Here is a 25,198-nt window from a genome sequence, read left to right on the forward strand (position 1 = left end):
GCTTATTTATTCAGCTTTCAGATGATGTATAAATATCAAAATTTAAAAAAAAAAATCCCCCCTTTATGGTTTTGTGGTCCAGGATCACAGATGTGTTTGAAAGACGAAAGCCTCCCAAAGATAAAGCCATACTTTGCTAAATGGCTTACTGAATAATAATTCAAATAATAATGAATGTGTCTCTCAAGAGCTGATTAGATAAGCAAAGTTGAATGGTTGAGAAAACACTCCTTAAAAGTGAAATGATTTCTGTAAATCCAGTGTTGAAATGTATTGTGGTCTTTTAGTTTTCCATGTAATTATAGCCACCTGACTAGTGGCTGGTCTCTGTGGGATTTCACAATTAGAAGACTTTTTTTTTGTTTTTTTAGAAAGGAAAAACGAAGGGAGAATCAATAAATTATGACATCTCTTTAAGAAATTAAGCTCAGTGATCTGTCACTTACAAATGGTTTCTTTTATCTATTGCAGATTATGTGTATTTTGAAAACTCCTCCAGTAACCCGTATCTGATCCGCCGAATAGAAGAACTCAACAAGGTGAGTTTTGAAACAATGTCCCTTCTAAACATTTAACATAACCTTAAAGAAAAAATGTTATGTTGCTTTTGCTTCCTTTTTCTTGATGCATGCATGTTTTTGCCAATTCTGTTTTTGACCAGTATGACTTATAACACCAATGTTACCGCCTAGAGTCAGGCTGACTGTGATTGGTTGGGGCTTTTGATGTCTGCCAGCCATTTATCATACATCATCAATTGCATGTGCAAAGATTTGAACATTACACTGAACATGGATGATTGACATATGCCATCTCGCTCTGCTAATGCATTGTCACTCCTGACAGCGTAACAGACTGTCTCTGTCACCTGCTCCCCTCTGTTGTGCACTGCTAATGCTCAGCCATCATGCTGTTGTCTGCCGATGCACGCTGGGCTGTTTGAGATGAAGACCCAGCTTTAAGAGACTTATATAATGCTGAGAATGACACAGGCCTGTATCCTGGAGCAGGGATTAAAACACTTTTTTATGTAACCTCATTTTGAAGGGCTATGAATCTCAGCAAACTAATGGAAGTGGTGTCTTTGTTCAATACGTATACGTATAGTCAGAATTCAGGTTAGTCTTGAATATACATAACTCTAATCCGCAGTGTGTTGCATTAAAGAGTATCATTTCCATATAGAGTGGTTCATTTTCAATGCTGGAAAGTGAGTAGAAATGTCGTTATTAATATTACTCACAACTTTTTACTTTGGTGCTTAAATATTGATGCGTTTTTTTTGTAAATCATAGGCAGTGTCATTCAGTCCCACTTTGACTTATTAAAAGTAATTTCCGTTAAAGTTTTACTGAAATTATGGGTTTTTACAAGTCCATGACATGAAGACTGTAATAGCACTTTAGGCACTTATTTCACACATTATATAGAAAAAAAATGTTAATTTTGTACTTGGTCTTTCTCACACTGTTTCTTGCTGCATGTCTCTCTCAAGACTGCCAATGGAAATGTAGAAGCCAAGGTGGTCTGTCTCTTCAGGCGGAGAGATATATCTGCCAACCTCAACACGTTGGCCGATAGCAATGCAAGTGAGTACCCAACTGTTTCAGTCTTCTCTTGAGTTCCTGTCTCATCCTAATACTTAAGATGAACTGTCACTGGGCCGTATCATATTGTGGCCCGCTGTGATGCGAAGCAAGTGTTGTTGTTTTTGCTAGTTTCAGCCTAAAGCCGTTATCATTTTCACGTCCAGCGCCACTTTGTTTAAATAGCAAATGCACTCACGCCCATCTGTTCACCCATGGGTGTGCTGGTCTGAAAACGAGGTGTGTTCAGTTGCATTGTTTCAGGCAATTGAAAACAACTGCCCCATTAACAGACAAAAGCACAGTATTTTTTTGTGTGTTATTTAATGGGCGTGTTAGTAATATGCGCCTATATGCGGGTGCACAACGTGCATACACTAGGGCTGTGTATTGCCAAGAATCTGGCGATATGATGCGTATCACGATACAAGGGTTACGATACGATATATTGTGATATTGTAAGAAAAAAAGTAATTTTTTTAGAAAGATTAATTTAAAAGAATAAAGAACGCAAATATGCATAAAACATGACAATTAACTGTTTTATTTAATTAATACAGTATAATATCACTATTTTGTGCAATCTAAGTAAAGGGAAACAGTAAAGTGACTGCAGGATTCTTTATGTGTACATGTTTCACAGTATAGCAGTTTTTAATTTCTAAACTATTTAGCAACAGAAAGTGCATAGTTCATTCATTCCATGACTGAACGACTGTTTGTTTTATATTTAATACTGTAAAGCTGTTTTCTTTAACGCAGTCTATTGTATAAAGTGCCATTTCAAGTAGGCTACTGAACTGCAGAGCTGGTGTATCCATATCCACATCGCTATGATCAGATGATTTCGTTCTGCTGCCACCGCTGTCAGTTTTGGAGTGCGTTTATTTTGTTACTGAGAGGAAAATGTGCTATATTCTATCGAAACGCTTCTCAGCAACGCGGATGACGTCAGGATGTTAAGCGAGCTCTCTGATTAAATTTTTCCTGAGTACTGGATTTTAACTTGTGAGGTTTGCTAATGCACACACACACACATTCACCTTGCGCTTCTCCGGCTCCGTGCACCAGTTACGTTCTGAGATAACATTGCCATCTAGCGGTTGGGTTGTATACAGTCTGTGGTTTAATTCGAACACAAAGCCACGAACCTTGGATGTAAATAAATAAATATATAAATATCGATACAGTGTTTTTGCGACTCGATACAGTATCGCCAAACAAAATATCGCGATACTCACGTGTATCGGTATTTCCTTACACCCCTAGCATACACTTTGCTTAGTACGTACACAGGGTATCTTACAGCAGCACACAAAAATGTACATATGAAAATAAAAGGATTCCTATCTGGAGAAGCGTTCAGTCTTTCCACTCACAAATTCTGCAATGTAAATAGCGAATTCACCATGGTGCATGCTAGGGCTGCACAATAAATCGCACTTTACATGAAAACATGCTTATCACGATTTGGCTTATCGTGATTATCAAATCGAAAATCACTGCGATTATCTTTTATGTGCAATTTGTCCGTGTAGGACGGCTCTGTGATCAGTAGTAAATACTGTTCCATCTAAAAGCACTGCATGTTTGAGTTGCTTATAACATGTATTTGAAAAAGCAAAATGCGTCAAACATCTTTCCAAACATGAGAAGTATTTAGTCATGTTTAACCAAAGCTTTTAATATGTTTATTTAGCTCACCGATAGTATGAAGTTCATAGCATATAGCGATTTCCTCATGGATTTCCGTGAATGACGTGTGCTATCGCACTTCTGCAGGATATACCTGGAGTTCCCTGTGCAGAGAGCGCCCTCTGGCTTGTGGAGCAGCGTTTACTACTGATCACAGCCGTGCTGCTCTCAGAAGCTGCGCATGCATTTATCGTGATTTAGCCTCTGCGCTTCATTGTGCAGCCCTAGTGCATGCGCATCTGGCTTTTAAAGTAGAGTTGTTCCAATTCCGAAACTAGTATCGGAAATATTACTGATACCACAATAAATTCTGGCATCACTTACGCAAGTACTTTAAAAAAATACTCGATCCAGATACCATATTCTTAACAAGACCTAACGTTAGTTATGACGACAACCGCTAGCTTTGCCTAAATGCTACATGGTTCTTCTGCGCTGCTCAGAATGCATTGCAAACACAGAAGTTGTGCTGTTTTGCTACAAACAACCGCTGTTAGAGCAGCGATGAAAAAATTAAAACACATTTAGCAGTATATGTCCGCTGTTTTCCAGTATTTCAGACTAGATATTCAGTACTGAAATTTAAAAAATGCATTTGAAGTTCATTTATTGCTTAAGAAAAATAAATAATTGTTACTGTCAGATGCATGTCAGATAATAAAATACTGTAATAAATACAGTAGTTCACTGTCTGTATTTGTTCATGTTTTATTGAGTGATAAGTCTAAAGCACACCATAAAATAATTTTAGCAGTTCATACAGGGCTAGTAGTATACAGCTGTGTGTACAGATACACACACAGGTATCAGATCAGTACTTCGTATCGGCCGATACCCTGAGCCCAGATATCGGAATCGGTATCGGGAAGAGAAAAAGGTTATTGGAACGTCTCTATTTTAAAGGGAATGGGAGATAACACTCTGATTGGTTTATTGCACGTTACGCCAAATAAGAGCTTTGGCTCATTAAGAGGAGAGGAAAAACCCTTTTGGACCATGCGCCTGGTGCGCAGACCGTTTTTTTCATCGTTAAACGAGCAGAAGTGGATTCAGACACATCCTAAGTGCACCTGCGTCATGCGCTTCAGACCATGCACTCATATCGGCCCATTATGTAGATGTACTATTTACATTGAACCAACCAGGGTATACAGCTTTGACGGGCACACTGGGAGAAGATTTTAAGGCACCAACGAGGATTAATTCAATGTACAATTATGACTCACATGTTATAAAGCCATGCATTTTAAACATTTGATGTCTTCAGTCTGAAGGGAGAAGCACTTTTTTTTGTTGGACATACTTATAATTTTATGAGCAATAATGAGTCAGAATTAAATGAGTTTGAGTTTTGAACGAAAGTCTGTGGAATATTGCTGAATGGATTTGAAGTTACTATGAAATCAAAATAGACTATTCCTATTTTTGTCCAATGTTTATTATACATTATTTATTTGCTGCAACATCTTTTTTGTTGTGCCCTCACAATCTTAAAAAAAAAAAAAAACACTCCTTTCTTACAATGTTATCTCTTCTCTGATGAAATGCACCAGCATGAAGCGGGACAATAATGGCACTCTCTCTCTCTCTCTCCTCTCTCTTTCTTCTCTCTCTCTCTCTCTCTCTCTCTCTCTCTCTCTCTCTCTCTCTCTCTCTCTCTCTCTCTCTCTCTCTCTCTCTGTCTCTGTCTCTGTCTCTGTCTCGCTCGCTCTTGCTCTTGCTCTCCTTCTTCCAGATATGTCACAATAGGGAAGAAAGATTATTGCAATTTCCATTTCATGCCTACTTTAAATATGGTCAAATGTCTTAGTGGGGCATAGTGTACCACACTCTTGTATTGATGGTTGAGAGTATATATCGAATTAGCTTGTTTACTAATTGGACACACAATGGGACAATGCATATGTAGAATTTTTACAAATGGCATGCATTTCTGTTCTTCCAAAATCTGTGGAGGTTTCTGTGGAGTTCTGCAGGTGTACAGGCCAACGAGTCGAAACAGAAGGACTTAGCAGAAGGATAACTAGATCACTTCCATTATAATTAGGGATGGACAAGCTGGTTAACTGATCACTCAACAGAAACAAGAAGGATTAAGCAGAAGGACACCAATCTATTCAGGCAAAACAACTAGATCACTTCCATTATAAATTAGGGATGGACAAGATGTTTTTTCAGCTTTGCGTTTAGGTTCACTGAGAAATTGCATCACTTTAAAGTACTAGTCATTTTTAGACATTTACTGTCGGAATTAATATTGCCTAGTTTAAGTATTTTGGGGTATTATGTCTAATTAGTGCATCCGTTTTTTCCGAGGGCTATGTTGATTTTGTGCAATAAAAGGATATGGATATTTATCCTTGTATTCGCTGAGTATCGGTCACTTGCTCTATTAAAAATGCCTTGCATTCTTGGATTCATTTCATGTTATTGTTAGTCTATACACACATACAGGTAAATGTCGTTGGCCAATGCATCGCGAATGCCTTAATAAACTCCACATCTGAAAATGTATGGAAGCTGATGCCCTCTGTTACTCTCTGTCTAGTTGTTTTTGAACACTATCACGTCCTATGCAAGTGCACTCTGTGAAAAGCATCTGATAAGGTCTGTAGTTGTCAGTTTACTGAAATGAAGCCGCCTCAGTGACGTATGCAGCCGTGAAATACGCCCTCTGGAGGATTCAGCCTTTGAAATGAGACGCAGCTAATATCTACTTTTGCACATCCCTAAATGTATATTTATTTTTATCACCGCTACGGGCTTCCCACATGTCTGGTGCTTCATCTCACCTGCATGCATGCGGCAGCGGTTCATTTTTATTTAAATGATGTGTACGTGAACCGTACGCCTGTTATAATTATGTGAGTGCAGTGCATTAACCTATCCATTCCAGAGCAGGGTCAGCTTTGGGTTGTGGAAGTTATTGCATTGACATGGGCGGTTAGTGTTCAAATCCTTTGCGGTCATGAGAGGTCAGTGTCTGCTTGGCTGCCCGTTTAATACCGAACGAATCCTCCTCTTTATATTCTGGCACTCACAGCACCAACACTGTCCTGTTACACAAGATCAGGGCTTGCATTTACATCACTCCTCCTCCTCCTCTCTCTCTACCTTCTGCCATCTTCCTCCTTCAGTTCCCCCCCCCCCCCCCCCCCCCCCCCCCCCCCGGCCCCCCTGAATGGGCTCCTCTGTGCCTATCCTCAGCTGCCATCCGCTCTGTGCTCTTGGAACAAAAGAGCCTTCATGGGACCCACCGGGCCATGGCGCTCAAAGGGTTAACACTAGGTTAACACTGTCTGTCTGGTGGCTTTGTCAAAGAGTGGAAGTGTTATTAAATGCATGTATATGTGCGCGCGCATTTGGCTCTGAGGGTGTGCATGTATGATGGATTTGTTGTACGCGTCTTGAATGCGTGTGTGAGAGAGCGAGAGAGGGAGAGTGTGAAAGAGAGCTTGTGGCATTTTTTTTTTTTTTTTTTTTTTTTAATGCGTACTTGTGCATGGGGGGGGTTGTTGCTCAATGGGGGGATGGGCGCCTCAGGTTTGTTGCACAGGGTTTCCCAGTAAAGCTGGCAGGGACGCATTGGCCAAGGGGAGAGAAAGGAGGGGGCAGGGCCACCGGGGTGGCAGGAGGGGTTAATGAAAAAGGGGTGTGGTCTGATATCCCGCCCTCTTCATTGACAGGGTTTCCTTTGGCTCCGTGCAGGGGTGGAGTCTGGTCAGATCGTCTGATAAAGTCCTGCCAGGTCTCCTCATCTTATACGAGCATCTATTTAAGAAATATCTCTGTCAAAAGTCATGTTTTTAAAATGCATTCAAGTTCACCTGCATTATAATGATTTGCTTTCCTTAGAAGTCAACAGATCTCATGAAGGATATTCAGGTTACTTGCTACTTTAATGCGAGTGTGAAATTGATTGCAACCATTACTAATTACCTAAAGTGATGTGTAAACTTCAAACTGGTCTCTGTGTGTTCTGAAAGGAAGCTGGTTCACATCAGAGTTAATTGAGGCCATTAGCATCCCACTCATATTTGTGTGTGTGTGTGTGTGTGTGTGTGTGTGTGTGTCTGTATTTTAGGAGACTTTGAAGAGGAGTCCAAGCAGCCTTCAACATCAGAACAGCAGAAACACCAGCTCAAGCACAGAGAACTGTTCCTGTCTCGACAGTTTGAGTCTCTCCCGGCCACACACATACGGTAAACACACTTACAGACACAAACATCTCCGGATTAAATGATATAATGCCATCAGAACCCAGACTCTGGATCCATATACAAGCTATTTGATTTATATTGTTACAGTCCTATTTATACTGTGTATTATTGTTTTTTTATGCAGAGGAAAATGCAACGTCACACTTTTGAATGAGACTGATGTTTTAACTGGCTACTTAGAGAGAGAGGTAAGTGTCCACCTGCAGTACAAGAGCACTCGCTGTGTAGTTTTCATGGAGTGTCACAAAGCAACCACGCCATAGTTGAGAGACAGGCCAAAACATGACAACCTTGTTGGAGTGACTCTCACTAAATCTGTCAAAAGTAAGGATGCTCATAATTAACTGGTTAACCAGCAGTAAGAATTTTGACAGATTTAATGCTATTGGTTAAACGGTTTAATAAGTAATTTTTAAAATAAGCTACTCATATAAAATTTTGATAAATATACGCTGTAACTATAGCTATTTTAGTTCCACTCACTCCACAACATATCCTTTAAATTGTACAGTATTAAGAACAGAACCAGAATGAAATGTAAAGTAGTTATAGGCTATAAACGTCAAACCAAAACAAATGAATTTAAAGCAAAACTGAAAACTGACCATTGGGTTCAAATAGACAACCATCTCTCATTAGGCACGAATCCAAATTTGCACTTCACTTAAGTTCTAATATCGACATAAACATCCTTCACATGTGCAGAAGTGTGCTTGGCATCACATTGTCACGCCGAATGGCACTGAATGTACAACTGACTGTTTAAAGTGAGCTGTGTAACTTTTTATATGTTTGGTTGAGTGTATTTTATTTTAATAATGAACAGGCTTCTTTTCTTTTTTCGAGCATGTCAAACTGAAATGAAACTGCATATACCGCTTTTCGCCGTTTTAATTTTCTTTTCGTTTTGTTAATCTGTTTCATAAACCTCTCCACATCCTAATAGAAATCAATAATAGAAGTGGTCTAAATATTAAAACCTATAAATGAATCTTCTGTGGAAGTCTCTGGACTAAAAAGAAATGTTCACCCAATCATTGCATTTGGTCCGAATGATACGATGTCCTACCTGCCTGTCAGCATGTGTATTTCCATACTTCCGCACACCCTGCACCCGCGCAGATCACACGTCATCTGCACGTTTCACATGTAAAACAAAACCCCAGGAAAACAAATTGAGTTATTTTTAATGGGTCATGTATCCATTCTAATTTAATGTAATTCTAATTTACTAGTCTTGCTGGTTAACGGTTAATGATGGGTTAACGAGCTTCGCTTGTCGTTTAGGGAAAAGGGGTCTGTCAAGTTTCAACATTTATTAATTGACTTTTATTTTCGTAAAATAACTATTACAAAAATTATTTATATATGTTCACAACATTTTTGGTTGTGAACAAAAAGCTCAAGAAATGACATTATCAATGTTAAAAACTGCTGTAATATTTTTGTGGAAAAGTGATTTTTTTTTAAATTGTTGAATAAATTTTTTTTTTGTAACATTTGTAAAATAAAATAAAAATCACTTTTGATCAATTTAATGTGTCAATGACGATAGTATTTAAAATCTTTCACTTATCACAAACATTTGAATGTGTTTTTTTCTTTTTCTTTATTAGATATATTCTTTTGCTTTTTTCATCAAAGTGAACCCCTTTTGTTGGATTAAAATGAGAAGTGCATCGAGTGTTTGTGTTGTCTAATGTGTGTGCGCGTGTGTGTGTGTGTTCTGCAGGACTGTTTCTTCTACTCGCTGGTGTTTGACCCAGTGCAGAAGACCCTGCTGGCTGACCAGGGGGAGATCAGAGTGGGATCCAAATACCAGGCCGAGATCCCTGACAAACTGGCTGAAGGTCAGAAGGTTTTTAATGTCTCTGCGCCTTGGTGTTTTTAAAACATGGTCCTTTTGATGTTGAAAATATGAACATGATCCATATCACAATATGGTGTTACCACTTCAAGTCCTTGTATTGATATTTTCAGCGCACATTTTAAGAAAAGTTGTCTTTTGGATGTTGAAGCTCAATTTAAAACCGATTAATTGAATTAGTAAATACAATGTTTTCCATCTCATCAGTTGATTCAGACAGTCGAGTGCAGGAGAAGCTCGAGACAAAGGTTTGGGATCCTAATAACCAGCTGAAGGATCCGCAGATAGACCAGTTCCTGGTAGTGGCACGGTTAGTATATCTTTTTTTTTCTTCTTTAAAATGTTAATCTGCTCTAGCATGATTTAATTTGTTTTTATGTTGATTTTAGGGCTGTTGGTACATTTGCACGTGCACTAGACTGCAGCAGTTCAATACGCCAACCCAGTCTGCACATGAGCGCAGCGGCTGCATCTAGAGACATCACACTGGTGAGAGAGAGGATGCATGCAATCACTCTCTTCCTCGACTACACATAAAAGTGCAATCCTCATTCATTCACTGCTTCCTTGAGTTCGCTATCTGGGTTGTCAGATGTGTAGGGGTTGGGTAGATTCATCAGAATGTACCCGAACTGTTGGTACTAAAAGAAAGTTGCCTTTACGGTAAAGGGAAAATCCAACACAATTTTAAGGGGACCAAGCTATATACTAGTATATTTTCATATACTGTCTACTTTCTTTTAATAAAAGTTTGATCTAATAATGAAATAGACAGGACTGTTAAACAGCGACTAATACGCTGTGTGTTCAGGCTCTGCCGTTCTCCGCATCGTCAAAATAAAGGTCCGCCGTCAGAACAAGCATGGTTTACTTCACTTTAGAGTTCTTGCTGGCGGTGCAAATGCAACCAGGGAAATGGCCCTAGGGGCACTTTTAGTTCTTGAGGAACCACCCCTGTGGTTGGTTCCTAGAACTAGCTGGTGTGAGCTCCTATTATGTCAAGTGCTGAATTTAAGCTTGAGCCTAAGAAATGGAAAGCCTTAGTGATTATAAAGAGAGGCTCTTCTCTTGCTTCCTGTTTATTACCTATTAACGATCTCAATATTTTTTTTCAACTTTTTGTTTTTTTCAAACCGGAAGAATGACCCTTTAAATATGCAGTTAAATCAGAGACTGCTAGATGAGTGATAACCAGTACTTAATTCAGCAGTTTTTGCTCTGGTACGGAAACTATGTTATTAATACTTCTAGTACTGACTTGTGACACTAATACACAAGACTGTCCTGTCTGTCTGCAGTTTCACGCCATGGACACTCTGCAGAAGAACGGCTACGACCTTGCCAAGGCCATGTCAACGCTGGTGCCGCAGGGTGGCCCGGTGCTGTGCAGGGACGAGATGGAGGAGTGGAGCGCATCGGAAGCCATGCTCTTCGAGGAGGCTCTAGAGAAATACGGCAAAGACTTCAATGACATTCGCCAAGACTTTGTGAGTTTAAAACACCATATTTGACCATTTGCTCTCACAATAAACCGCACAATTTGGGAAAGTTCAAACAATTGAAATATACGTTTGTTGTGGAACTGCAGTTGCCCTGGAAGTCATTAGCTAGTGTGGTCCAATTCTACTACATGTGGAAGACTACTGACCGTTACATTCAGCAGGTAAGAAACTTGGCATGCTATTTTTACAACCAAAATAAATGTTGATATGAATGTTTCTTCTTGCATATGAATGTGTATCTGAACCAAGTGACTTGTTTTACCCACCAGAAAAGACTAAAGGCAGCAGAGGCTGACAGCAAGCTGAAGCAGGTGTACATCCCCACCTAGTGAGTATTTGGTGTCACTGCACTTTGTGCTTTTTTTTCTTTCTTTTTTTTTTAAACCTTTTCTGAATACAAATGGCACTTTCCAGATATATGGCACAAATCGTTAGGATTTTTTTTAATTAAGGCAAATTCCATTTAATTCAGAGAGATTTTTGTAATGTTTTGAAGAGTCTCTAATGCTCACAAAGGCTGCATTTATTTGTATAACATACAAATTTAATATATTTTAAAATATAATTTATTCATTTGAGGGCAAAGCTGTATTTTTAGCATCATTACTCCAGTCTTAAGTTTAGTTTTTTTTATTGTATGAACCCATCTACCTGTCAGACTATTTCCTGTAGTATGTCTGTAGTCGTTTCTCAATGTCAAGGAAGGATCCTCGGAAGCCAGAATTCTAAGGATGCTACGTCATCGACATCCGACGAAGGACTGTTCCAATGTCGAGGATCCTCGGAATTCAACCAAGGACTGAGTCCTTCGTTCGAAAAATATGTCATATACAGAAAAGGATGCATATGAGTAGCCTTCGCGCACTTCGCGTTCTCAAATCACCCACAATCCTATGCGCGCAGCTTTGCTATCAGACGTTCCCGGAGTCGGACTCGGAGCGTGAACGGGGCAAATATGCTTGTATCGGGGTTTGTAGATGGGAAGGAAGTAGGCGGGAACCGGCAAACGTTCAACAACTTTATAATAGCCCCCTCACGGGTGACTGCCCGCACACACATAATAAAACATAAACAAACCATAACATAAAGTCCAGGCTTAGTCCTCTCTCGTCTTCCATGCTCCATTTATACTCCCGTCAGTGCCGTGAGCCGAGACCGGTGTGGCGGCGATCAGTCGCCGCTCATTATCACTCCACCGGCCCGCTCTCACGGACCCTCTCGCTGCATGCCACAATGCTTTTATTTACGTTACCAAACATTTGTTATAACCGTAGTAAATATATGTAAAGTTTAACGTTTAAATACCGGTACAAATTACTACTGTATTGATATTAAAAAAATACAAATAACGTTACACATAACATAACGTTATTGATGGCCAACGGACCTTTTCACTGACGTAATGACGCAATGACATGCACCTGCTAGCCTGTTCCATTTACGTGTTCTCCGAATGCTAAAGAGGAGCCTCGCCTAGCCTCTGAAGGAAGTGACTTTGAAGGATCCGTCCTTCCAAGGAAGCATCCTTGACATTGAGAAACGCCTTATGTCTGCTTTTTATTCATCTTAATGTTGTTTTCTCCATTAGCACCAAACCGAACCCCAATCAGATCATGGCACCTGGAAATAAACCTGGCATAAATGGTGCCACGGGCTACCAGAAAGGACTCAGTTGTGAAAGCTGCCATAGTGAGTGAACTCTCTGTACTCCTATTTAGATATAAGCTGAAATATTCCTGCACATTAAAATGAGTGTATTCATCTATTTGACTTGGTACTCCTCCAGCTGCCCAGTCTCAGCAGTGGTACGCATGGGGCCCTCCCAACATGCAGTGCAGACTCTGTGCATCCTGTTGGATTTACTGGAAGAAGTATGGCGGTCTTAAGACCCCCACTCAACTAGAGGGCGCCACAAGAACTGGCTCAGTATGTGAATCCTGTCTTGTTTCATGTATCTATTGACAGTTTACTGTATTTTAAAATGTAATGGGTTTAATGCATACACAAATTTACAGTGAGAATATCTTGTTAGTTTTATTAATCATCTTGCTGGCTAGTTTATTTCACGCCAATCATTTTAAAGAGACATGATGTGTCTTTCCAATAGGATGCGGCTCCACGTGGTCACATGACCCGCCAGGAGGTACAGGGCATGTCTCCGTTTACCAGCAGTGCGGGAAGAGCTAAACTTCTAGCTAAAAATCGGCAGACCTTCATCCTGCAGACCACCAAACTCACTCGGATCGCCCGTCGGGTGTGCCAGGACATCCTGCAGTCCCGCCGAGCAGCCCGTCGCCCCTACGCTTCCATTAACGCCAATGCTGTCAAAGCAGAGTGTGAGCAAATATTTCTCGGTGTTTTTTTATTGGGGGAATTTTGTAAAAAATGTGGTTTATTGGTTTTATCTCCAGGCTCTTTTTGACTGCCTCTTTTTCTCTTTTAGGTATGATAAGACTTCCTAAAGCAGCAAAGAGTGCTATGAAGAATCGCCCTATTCCTCGACCGTCCCTCATCAATATAGTTAAAGAATTGGGTATGGCTTTAGCATTAAATCACAACCAAAATAGCAACATAAAATTATTTTAACAAATTAAATTACACACATATCAACTTTTAGTTCATCTTTAGAAAATGAAGATCTTTTTAATGAAATCTGAGCTTTCCACCCCTCCATTGACAGCGCTGCAACTGAAACTTTGACGCTTCAAAACTTTTGTAAAGAGAAAACTAATCCATATGAATTGAGCAGTTTAGTCCAAATTTTCTGAAGAGGTTTATTCTCGCGTGTCAAGCAGGTTCGGTTTAGCTTCTGTTTATGTCCGCTGATGAATGTTTACATGTGAATACAAGCTTAAATTCAATCTGTTCATCATATAAACTTATTGCGTCTCTTCAGAAAATAAGGACTAAACCGCTCAATTCATGTCGATTAGTTTTATGATCTCTTTATGAACTTTTTGAAGTGTAAAAGTGGTAGTTGGAAATCACTCAGTTCTTATTAAAAATGTTTTAATTTGTGTTCTGAAGATGAACAAAAGTTTTTGGGGTGAACTATCCCTTTAATAGTGAGACAATGAGACATAAAAGTGAATTAAATAATGCAGTTTTTCCTCAAAAAATACTATTTGAAAACAGATCATTTGACTTTTCATGTTTGAATATTTGGGCTTATTGTGCTCTTTTCTTTTTTTTTTCTTTAGCTATTCAAGCTCCTTTGAAACTCAAAGCTCCTCGAGGTGCTCCAACACCAATCAACCGTAACCAGGTCAACCAGCCCCGGAGCGTATCTGCCCTACTGGGCAAGAGGCCCTTCGACAACGTGAGTATCCTATATATATATATATATACTGTACATTCACCTACCCACAGATAAAAAATAGCATACAGAGATCTAAGCCTTCTCATTGGCTACAGGCTGGAGGTCATTCTTTCTCCACCAATGGAAGGCCGTTCGCATCGGGAATGAGAGCAGCCAACCAGTCAGTCATTAAGAGGCAGAAGGTCAGTCAAGGAGATGCTCCAAACCCTGTGGTGTTTGTGGCTACGAAAGACACCAGGTATGTTTCAAAAACATCTTAATGCCATGTTCTGCTTTTTCCCGAGACTAATTCGAAGTGTGTGATTCACAGAGCCCTGAGGAAGCACCTCACTCAGGCAGAAATGAGGCGGGCGGCCAGAAAGCCACACCTTCCGGTCAGAGTCAAACTTCCCGTGCCACCCCGGCCGCTTCCCGTACCCATCTTGCCCTCCAGCACCAGCGAGCCAATTGTGTTGGAGGACTGAGCGACGTTCCAGTAGACCACATCCATTGCCACAGCATGTTAAACCCACCATCATCAGCTGTTCTTCCTTATTCCTCGTCTTCTGTTGTCCCCCCGGATCCCAAATTCACAACCACGTTCACACGCTCGGGAAAATGACGTGCCGCATACTCTTACACCAGCATACACCAGAATTCATCGCGTTTTACTCCCAGTGTTAAAGGTTTAGGGGTTGGATGCCCTGCTGTCCCGTTGCTTTTTTAAATAGCAAATTCTTTTAACTGTGTCATGTAAAGCAAATCATGTTCATTCTAAGATGGTGTAAAAGCACACTTTATTTTTCTCCAGTTCTGTCGTTATTTGTATAAATATTAACAGGATTTTTCTAGAGTTTGATTCGTGTGTGTATGGAAAGTGGGATTTAAATGTGTGGGGGAGTATGTGGTCTTTTTACCATCATTTTCTTAATTTCTTAGGTCGCTTATGTTGAAAACAAATATCACCCTTTTTCGTGTTATATGGACAAATAAATGATTGCTCCTTTTATTTCAGCCTTTCAGGCCTAGCTGAATTGTAGAAAGATGGTATCATGAAAGGCATTACGTCAAAAGTATTGCTCGCTATACAACAGATCTGCAGTTTATTGATAGCAACCTGATTTCTCAGACAATATTGTTTTTTGTGATCATGGATCCAAAAATCCTGCAGTGTAGCAACCCAGTCAGTGATTATTTGAAGGTCTTGTTAGGATTCTAGCTGAAGAGCTTGTCATTTTTGATGGCTTCTGGTTTTAGTAAAGTGTTGAAGGTGTTCATGAATGTAAGGCAAATCTAGGTTTGAGGTGGTCTCTTTTAGGAGGTTGGATGCTGCAATCAGTTTGGCCTGTTTTGTACCTCAATAATTGAGCTTTTCCATAAACTACATGAACAAAGCCATAAAAGTTTGTTTTCCACCTCTGCTTTTTTTCCAAACATGTTGACGCACTCGCATTTGTTTAATGGTCTTGTGGGCTACTGGGAAGCTAATTATAGCAATTGTAGATAATGAGAGGGCAAAGATGTTTTTGAGTTTTTCTAGTAATGACTCAAATATAGGCTGATATTGATGCATACTTCCCCCTTATGATTTTTTTCTCTTTTTTTTGTAAACTGGATCCAGTGAGAGATAGAAAAGCCGTTTCGAGTTTTCCTAGTCATTGCTGAACTATAGGGTGATATTGATACATATTTCCGCCTTATGATTAAGCTTTTTTCCTTTCCTTTTTTTTTTGAGCTGAACGGTTGGGCATTTTGACAGATTTCCTGGCTTGCTGAGGTTCGTCAACACAAAATTTCATTGTAAATTGTTCCCCCCATTAGGGGTTTTTGTAATGTTTCTTAAACAAATGGAGCGTGCACTGCACACTAAAGACACAAATAAATGTTAACCTGTCCCCTTTTAAGTGTCACCAGTTTTTTATGAAGGGGGTTTGTGACCCTACGATATTTTGGCAAAGCTTGGAAAAAAAAAAGAAAGAAACCTGTTAACATTGATCTCCATTATGGGAAAGAGTTGGGGGAGGGAAGACTGGTTGATTTTAGGGTTTGATTCAAGGGTGAGAAGGATTTCAGTTTTCTTTCAACTCACAACTCAAACTTTTTTTAATAATCCAGTGTCTGTATCCTTTAATGTATCTTGTGATAAGAAAATAAAGAATTTTTTTTGTTTGTGGTCCTAAACAGGTTTTCATCTTTCTTTAGAGCAATTACATGGGTATCATTGATTTATTTGCACTTTCAGGACCTTATTATGGTAGTAGACGCTATAATTATTTTTTCCGCAAACTAAAATGAGAACTCAATTCTACGCAGGCACGCATGTATAAACGGGTTATGTGCAACAAACTTGTCTTTTGTACATGATTTTTAAAATTAGCTGGTTTACTCAGGATGCCTTAAAAGATGAGCAACCGATGTGCACTAGCCTAGCAATCTAGACGCACCCTAGCGGCAGCAAATCTAATCTGCCGCGAGTGTCGTCTAGCAACTCTCAATACCCTTCTGACCGTGGAGATCCACTTTTGCAACACGACTGAAGCGTGATGTTGTGAGGCTTCTCCTCATTTGTGCGTTGATGGGCGTTTCTATGGGCGTGCTTTTGAGCCAGCGGGGAATGAAGAACAAACGACCCGCAAGAGCCTTCCCCCAGTCTCCATGTGCTCTACTTCTATTGGATAGTCACATCGCGTACATTCCTTTGGGATTCCTTTGCATAAAGATGGGAATCGGTCAGCTTTTTTGATGCGCAGCATTTTTTCAAATGCACCGCTGCCTTCCTGGAACGCTTTGCGGGCGCGTTAAAGTCGCTTGACGTCACCCATAGGAATAAAGTGGAACATAAGTGGTGCACGGACAAGTGGATCTGCACCTTCAGCTGTAAAAACCAAACTCTGGTCGGGCCAATCACATTGTGTATAGAGTCGGTGGGCGGGGCTTAACATAATGACGGCCGAGTTGCGCTTGCTTGCTTCTAGTAAACACAGAAACTGGCGAACGGCGGCGGTCTTTCGAATCAGCTTTGACCGCGACTCTGGAAGACTTGGAGTTAAGCTTTTCGCTGAGAAAAGAACAAGAACGGCACTGAAGTCATTCTTAAGAAGGAAAGATGTGTTCTGAGTTTTGCCGACCGAATAGCGAATGTTTAATCTATCAACAAGCTCACTTTCGTTGTCAAGTTTCACCTTTGTTGCTCTGGTTGGTGTAGCGCTATCCTATCGCGTGCAGAGGGAGTTTGAAAGACAACTGTTTATCCCGCCCCTCGGATTGAGCCCTGTCTATGGTGAGTTTCCAGACCAAACATCTTGATGTGGGTCTGGCTTGTCAGGCTATATCTATACTATATGTAAAAAAATAGAAAACTAACAAAAAAAACAGTTTTTTTTTAACTTTCTTTTTAAATGTTGTTTTTAAAACATTACTAAAGTAACCCCCGTTCCCTGAAAGATTTAGCGTAGACGTTATGTTATGTGACTGACAAATTAGGCTTTCTGCAGGATCCCAATTCATCAGTCACATGACCTAACAGAACACTGAACGAGACTGATTGAAAAGAAATCAGTTGTTTATTTATATAGGCACCTGTTATGACAGCACACGGCTTTGCTGGTCATGAGAATTACCCGCTATAAAAACTTTCGTGTATTGATAACCTGCCTTACATGTGCTTCAATATCTCTGCAGGCCTCCATATTTAGGCTACTAAAGGTGAGTTTTTTGTTATGTGTGTACACACACACACACACACACACACACAAAAATGTTCAGCATTCTTACATTTTCAAAAATAATAATTTAGTATGATTTATTCCAGAGAATAAAGCTTCATCTCAGTTTTCTACTGTAGTGGGGGTTTTTGTTGGTGGGGGTGGATTTTTTTTAATATTAAAAATATTGAAGTAACCTACTCTAGCATAAAGTCAGTAAAAAATTCACCAAATATGTTTTTGTTAAATGTATTAGTAGAAATATCATTTTTTATAAAAAAGCTTGCTAAATGAAAGTGTGTTTGTATAACTGTGTTGCATTGTTAAACAATGGACAACGCATATTTGGTTTTAGTTATTTACCTGCACAACAGAAATGTGAAGCAACTAATATATATTGTTACATTTTTGGCAGCAGCATTAAAGACGTTTATCTGTATGAAAGAACATTGACATTACAGAATACATGAAAACACTTGCGATGCGACATTAATTGTTGCATGACATACGATGTGTACAGAAAAGCAAGTTTTATCTCATAAACGTAGCCTATGCAGAATTTAGGCTTTACGGGAAACTGTTACTTCTGTTTTGCGATTATAGGCACTCTTTCACTATAGATGCTGTATGACACGAGAGAATGTTCTGGAGAAATCTTCACTTTGAGTTCATTTCCAATGAAAGAATTGTGAGCGGCATAACTCAGAATGTCTTCACCCTACAATAAAGCAGAAAAAGAAACAAACGTCAAAGATCATGTCACATAAAGTCAAGTGTCTTAAGGAGACCCACTACCATAATCATCTGTTCATGATAAGACTGTATGCTTCTAATTAATATTTGAATCTTAAACATACAAATATAAACTTACTTGACTCTCTTGAGGTTTGTGGATTGTGGGTGAATAAGAAAAAAATTAATCAAAAAGGTAATCAAATATAATATTTCTGTAGTGGGAATTGTTGCATTTTCATAAACATGTTTATATAAATACTGTATATGTGTTATCAATTTGTGCTAAAAAAAAAAATAGAAACCTTACCTTTATTCAGATTCTGGCATAGTTTTATGGTCAGAAAAACAGCTAAAGTCAAAAATATGATGTTTGAAATCCCAAGAACCAGCAGGGTTGTATTCGCATCGCTCTCTGAAATGACCAACCATTCAAGACATAATTCATATTACTTATGTTATAGTCTGCATTGCTATTATTTTCACTAATATATGATTTAAATTATCTTCCTGAGTGGCAAAATCAAATATCTCAACAAAAACCTTACCGTTAATATTTATTTCAGTTCCATTTCCAAACAGTATCTGTCCACACGCGGCCACAGCGCAGTAGTAAATCCCAGCATCAGAGTGACTGATGTTGCTCTTGAGGAGATTGTAGACGCAGCTCTGCGTTTGAGACTCACTGCTGTTCTTACACCGACCGTTTCTCTCTCCTTTGGTGTAAAGGACTCCTTGAGAGTCTCCCAAGCTTTGTCTGAACCAGTAGACGCTGTGTTCTCCAGCACAACTCTTACTGAAGATGCTGCACTGCAAATCCACAGAATCCCCTGGATGAAGCGCGTCTATCAGAGACTGATGAAGAGTTGTGTGTGCTACGGCTGCATCTTGACAAAGGGACATAAAAGGGACACTTCATAGAAAACACAAGTCATCCAACACAATCCCCACAAAACAAAAACTGACAAGCAAGAAAACATACCTCTGACAATTATTCTAGTGCCCACTCCCATTCCAATTTTCGCATATGATCCGACTACACAGTAATATGTGGCTGAGTCTGAAGGCTTTGACTTTAAAATGGTCAGATTAAAATGATTATCTCCTTTGCTAAGATTAAAACGATTCATTTTCTCAAAGTCCTTATTCCAACTGGGTTGTTGACTACGATATGAAAACACGATTTGTAAAGATTTTCCGTCATCCGTCTGTTTAAACCATGCTGATGATGTTGAGTCCAGAAACTCTGAAGTGGTGCAAGTAAGATTCACATCCTCTCCAGCTCGAACTACTTTAACATCTTCCTGAGCAATATCCACATTATAGGACACATCAGAGGAGCAGACTGCAACAATAAGCAAAGACAGAGTTCTGTTGAATAGGAAAGATTTAAGGAAGAAGTAGGACTAAGATGGTTTAAAACAGTATATTTACCTGTTGAGAAGAACAAAATTATTAAATAATATCTCATGATCACTGGTCTTCCAAAATTATCCAAATTTCCTTCACTGTAACTAAATCTCATAAATGCTGAGAAAAAAACTGAATTCTGATTCATTTGAAGGTACAGGAGATAAGATTGGTGTTGTGAGTTATATGTTATATTTGTCAGATGGGTCAGATCTGAGTGCTGATCTGCATATGTCACTGTGTCGTTTCCAATGAGACTGACCCCTGTCCTCTGTTTCTGCTTTCACACGTCTTTCTGTTCTCACACCTCTTGCAACCTGCAGCAAAACCACAACATGTTCAAACCTGACTACCCGTCCATTACAACAACGACAACAACAAAAAAAAAAACCCTATTTATGCTCTGTAGACAGACAATAAAGTTCTGCATGGCATTTGATAAACTGCCGAATGCATATTATAACTAAAGTCATGCAATGTTTGGCATCTGTATGTACTTACAGGGTTAATGTCGGATCATTTTGTTAGTATCAAAAGAACAAAAACAGGAAATGAGTCTCTTCACAGCTGTATGTAACAGAAAAATGGCCTAATGCAGTGGATTGATTTTGTTTTAATAATTAATAATTTTTGTTTTTTTAATTAAATTGCATCAATTCACAGAAATTCAATTTGGCCAAATGAAAAATGTAGATGTGATCAGTCACTAGAAAATGTTCAATGTTCAAATTAATATTTAATTTTTTTGCAGTGTAAGCTTAAAACATGAATATCATAGTAAACATTTGATGTGCTGTATTTTGGCTTTTGAAAAAAAAATTTGTCAGAAATTGACTGACTAAAATTTCCTAAAAATGTTCAATAGATGAGGGGAAAGTCAAACTTGTGTCTCACTTGTCCTGCCGGTTTTATTCTTTGAGCCGTGTGGAGGTTAAAGGCGTTTGTGGTATGTTGTATAATTGACTGTAGTAGTACTGGTGTCATCCTCCTGAAACAGAACCACAGTTATAATGACACCTTGATTTATATATTTTGATTATGAGCATACAAAACGATAAAACATTTTTAATTGGAAAAACCAAAACTGATGTGCAGACGTTATGCTCTTTCACATATTATCTGTAAATGTTGGCATTAAACACACCTAATTTTAAATGAAGCAAAAGAGAAAGTCTTACCATAGATTGATCAAGCACAATAAATGGGATCCCATCTTCAATAAACAACAAGAACGTGTATATTATGACTGCACTTATGCTCATTTAAGAAAGACCTGATCTATGTTGTGTAGCACAAACTTGCATGAACGAGCTGGCTTTGAAATGGTCTATAAAGGTCAGCTGGTCATCAAAGGCTACTTCCAGATTTCTGACCAACCTTGATGGGGTAATCAAAGATGAAATGGCATAGTTGTGCTGTAGAGTTGGATTGGCAGGGAAGATGAGCAGCTCAGTCTTTGCCAGGTTGATCTGCAGGTGATGTTCTTTCATCCATGTTGAGATGTCCGCCAGACAGCTTGAGATTTGGGGAGCTAATGTCGGATCATCTGGTTGAAATGAATGGTAGAGCTGTGTGTCATCAGCATAGCAACGGTAGGAGAAGCCATGAGCGTATGATGGGTCACAGTGATGTAGTGTGAATGGAGAAGTGGAGGGGTCCAAGAACTGAACCCTGAGGAACCCCCGTGATCAGCTGATGCGCTGTGGTGGATACCTCCCTCCCTGCATGTGACAAAACTGTGGAAACATGCTGTGTGAATTAAACATGAGGCCTGTATCACACGATGAACTGTATCATACGACTGTATAAAAAATTTAAATGTAACAGTCAAGGAACAAAGCGTGTTAATATAAAATATTCCTATGAAATATTAGATATCATTATGAAAATTTTGCCAATTATTACTTACCAATTAAAATTACTTTATGACGTTACCCCAAGAACACATTAATATGCAAATTAGATATAATGTATAAATACATTGCATTGAATGAGACTTCCAATGTATGGCCATTGTACAGATAACACATAAAATGAAATGGTATTAGTTCATTCCATTATACCTTTCATAACTAGTTGAGAATCTTCTTTATACACTTTTTTTTTTAACTTTTTTTTTTATTTTTTTATTTTATTTTATTTTTTACAAAAATTGATTGGTAGATGAAAAAACAAATCACATTGTTTTTGCTGATAAGTGTCATTTCATGTATTTTTATTTTTAAACAACTGATATACACTGCAGAGGACAGCATATGAATAATACCTTTAAATATCTATCTATCTATCTATCTATCTATCTATCTATCTATCTATCTATCTATCTATCTATCTATCTATCTATCTATCTATCTATCTATCTATCTATCTATCTATCTATCTATCTATCTATCTATCTATCTATCTATCTATCTATCTATCTATAAAAAAGAAAGAAAAAGAAACCATTTATTGGTAAATGAAAATAAAAATTCCCATAGGCCTATAACATGTAATTTCATGTCTTTTTATTTTTAGCATATGTAGAAAACATCTAATTTTCCACAATTTTCTTATTTTGCTCTAAATAACATTACATGAAAACAATACTAAATTCAAAAAAGCTTTTTTTTCTGGGTCTAGTGTCTATAGCAAATTAACTCTTTTGAAATATGTTGTTTATTTTCAAATATATCCTATTATTGTTATATTTTATTGTTTCCTTTTGAAATCAGTTCAGTGGGATATTTAAGACTGGAATGGTCGATTTTGTGCGGAGTGGATGTATATTCTCATTTTAAGCCTTCACAATAAGCATGAATACAAAGGCTCTATCCTTCATAGACAAACGCTCAATTAACGGCTCGAGGTGTGGAGCGGTAATTGATACAGGATGGGCATGTGTGTATATTCAGATTTTGCCCTTTGAAGTCGGCTAACAAGCTACTTATCAAATGTTTATTCCAGTAGCGCCCACAGGGCAGCGGCGATATCCCAAATTTGATCAAATTCAAAACACCCGCAGCAGACAAACGCGTCATCGCTCTCAAATTAGATTGACGGCCACCTGAGTCCAACCTGATTGGCTGTTCCGAACGTTCACGCTTCACAGCTGATTCGCGTTGTAAATGCAATGCGGGAACGAAATCTCGTCGGGTTTAAAACCGAGTGGCGAACAGTTGTCGATACGTGGGACTTGTTTAGGCGCAGGGTTTAATCCGCGGCTTCCACCTGGGATAAGTCAACGGAGTCCAGTGCTTGTCCAGAGTTCATTCAAGTGTTTTTGAGTGATTTTTGAACGCAACAACCTCCGTTTTGTTGACCTGCCAGAGTTTTTTTTTTAAAAGCAGTCCAAAAGCGCACAGCCATGTTTGAGGTACGTTTATTTATTTTTGCTTTAAGATTCATACTTCTGTTTTTTTTGTTTTGCTGCCACCTATGTTGATTGTATTAATAAAATGTCTTCAACATAAACTGCTTAACAAAACAAAAGGAACAAAAGCTTTTGTACCAAAAGGTACACCTTTTTTGTACCTGTTAGTACACCTTTGTATCTAAAGCATGCATATCACAAAGTTACCTCAAAGGGTACTGTCCCAGTGTCTTGTTTTTGAGAGGGCACATAACTAAATGTCAATGGCAAAATCTAAAGTCCTAAAAAGCAACTTTCTTTTCCTTCTAGACCAGTCAAGATGACCTGTTTCTGTTCCCTACTGAAGGCCAGAATCAGGCTTTCTTTCCTGAGGCTGAGCATTTAGGAAGCGGGAGCCTGTCCCTTGCTGAGGCCTTGCTTCCCCTGGTTGAGTCTCCATCGTCACCCACAACAACGCCCTGGCTCTGCTCCACCCGCTACAAGACCGAACTGTGCAGCCGCTATGCTGAGACGGGTACCTGCAAGTATGCCGAGCGCTGCCAGTTTGCCCACGGCCTCCACGATCTCCATGTTCCCTCCCGCCATCCCAAGTACAAAACCGAGCTGTGCCGTACCTACCACACCGCTGGCTACTGCGTCTATGGCACGCGTTGTCTGTTTGTGCACAACCTTAAAGAGCAGAGGCCCATTCGTCCCCGGCGCAGGAATGTACCATGCCGTACCTATCGTGCGTTTGGTGTTTGCCCTTTTGGCACCAGATGTCACTTCCTGCATGTTGAGGGTGGCTCTGAATCAGATGGTGCAGAGGAAGAGAGAACCTGGTCATCTCCATCACAATCCCAAGAGTGGAAGCCTCGCGGTGCCCTCTGTCGCACCTTTAGCGCTTTTGGTTTCTGTCTCTATGGCACCCGTTGCCGGTTCCAGCATGGGCTTCCCAATGCAGTCAAAGGTCTCAACTTGAACCTCACATCCTGGCCTCATCAGATGCCCAATGGGGGTTCTCTTTCTCCCATCTCGGACACGTGTTCGTCACCATCTCCACCTCAATCGGCTTTGGCCTCGCCGGTGTTCCCCGATGGCTCTGGTCCGGTCACGCCACCATCAGTCGACGCGGTGGCCAACAATGCTTTCGCCTTCAGCAGCCAGCATCTCAATGACCTGCTGCTACCTCTGGCCCTTAGGCTCCAGCAGTTGGAGAAAGCTGCCAATGGTGGCCCTCAAGACGCTCTAGTCTAAAACCTGGGCTCATCCCAGAAGCTACCTGCTATATGCTTTAACTGTGCTTTTTGTACTGTGCCAAATTCATATTTAAATTTTTATTAGTAAATGTGTACAGTGTTTTTAACAACCTTGAGACTGCTCCTCAAGTGTTTGCTTTTTATTTTTTTAATTCAAGTCTGACTTGTACTTCAGAGGCCACTTATTTTTGACAGATTGAACTAAGCTTGTACTTTATTTTACTGGTGTGTGTGTGTATCTGACTGCTTTGACTATGAATGTTTCTAACTAAATGATTTTTAAACTAAATGATCTAAGTTATCTAGAACTGTCTGCATCCTTGGATCTCAATAAAACCTCTTAAAATAATTTGATGTACAATTTTTATTTTAAGAACTGCTACTTTATCACAAACCTTTTGACTGCTGCATTGTTGAAACTGCACTTCTTTGTATGTCTAGTGCCATGAAAGTTTAAGTAAGGATTCTAGAAGACCCAAATAAATTAGTTTTTTGTTGCTTTACAAGGAAAGTGTCCCTTATTGAGGGTTTTCATTTGATTCCTTGAACCTCCCACCCATAAAGGTGGCTATGCTTTATCGAGACTAAGAAATG

General features: G+C 39.3%; 3 protein-coding genes across 3 annotated transcripts in view; 2 read left to right on the forward strand and 1 right to left on the reverse strand.

Annotated features, from left to right (window-relative positions):
* Positions 1-16,349, forward strand: part of mta2 (metastasis associated 1 family, member 2) — a 34,927-nt gene extending 18,578 nt beyond the window's left edge. Inside the window, exons 2-18 of the mRNA XM_067445269.1 lie at positions 472-539; positions 1,496-1,589; positions 7,366-7,483; positions 7,626-7,689; positions 9,234-9,351; positions 9,576-9,678; positions 9,758-9,857; positions 10,667-10,855; positions 10,957-11,031; positions 11,140-11,198; positions 12,459-12,559; positions 12,657-12,796; positions 12,978-13,206; positions 13,314-13,403; positions 14,071-14,189; positions 14,285-14,427; positions 14,500-16,349. Of these exons, the coding sequence (XP_067301370.1) occupies positions 472-539; positions 1,496-1,589; positions 7,366-7,483; positions 7,626-7,689; positions 9,234-9,351; positions 9,576-9,678; positions 9,758-9,857; positions 10,667-10,855; positions 10,957-11,031; positions 11,140-11,198; positions 12,459-12,559; positions 12,657-12,796; positions 12,978-13,206; positions 13,314-13,403; positions 14,071-14,189; positions 14,285-14,427; positions 14,500-14,653 (1,964 nt within the window). The 3' untranslated portion in view covers positions 14,654-16,349. The remainder of the gene's footprint in view (positions 1-471; positions 540-1,495; positions 1,590-7,365; positions 7,484-7,625; positions 7,690-9,233; positions 9,352-9,575; positions 9,679-9,757; positions 9,858-10,666; positions 10,856-10,956; positions 11,032-11,139; positions 11,199-12,458; positions 12,560-12,656; positions 12,797-12,977; positions 13,207-13,313; positions 13,404-14,070; positions 14,190-14,284; positions 14,428-14,499) is intronic.
* A 2,530-nt stretch (positions 16,350-18,879) lies between these two features.
* LOC137068729 (uncharacterized) lies at positions 18,880-21,504 on the reverse strand. The gene is made up of 5 exons (XM_067437371.1): positions 21,313-21,504; positions 20,277-20,331; positions 19,587-19,949; positions 19,153-19,491; positions 18,880-19,019 (listed from the first exon to the last, which is right to left on the reverse strand). Exons 1-5 carry the CDS (start codon positions 21,502-21,504, stop codon positions 18,880-18,882), a joined length of 1,089 nt encoding a protein of 362 aa, XP_067293472.1.
* A 1,661-nt stretch (positions 21,505-23,165) lies between these two features.
* Positions 23,166-24,953, forward strand: cth1 (cysteine three histidine 1). The gene is made up of 2 exons (XM_067451991.1): positions 23,166-23,369; positions 23,676-24,953. The coding sequence occupies exons 1-2, from the start codon at positions 23,361-23,363 to the stop codon at positions 24,600-24,602; spliced, it is 936 nt and encodes a 311-aa protein (XP_067308092.1). The 5' UTR covers positions 23,166-23,360; the 3' UTR covers positions 24,603-24,953.
* Positions 24,954-25,198: the final 245 nt, after the last annotated feature.

This window comes from Pseudorasbora parva, chromosome 1 (assembly GCF_024679245.1).
Source record: "Pseudorasbora parva isolate DD20220531a chromosome 1, ASM2467924v1, whole genome shotgun sequence".
Taxonomy (NCBI): domain Eukaryota; kingdom Metazoa; phylum Chordata; class Actinopteri; order Cypriniformes; family Gobionidae; genus Pseudorasbora; species Pseudorasbora parva.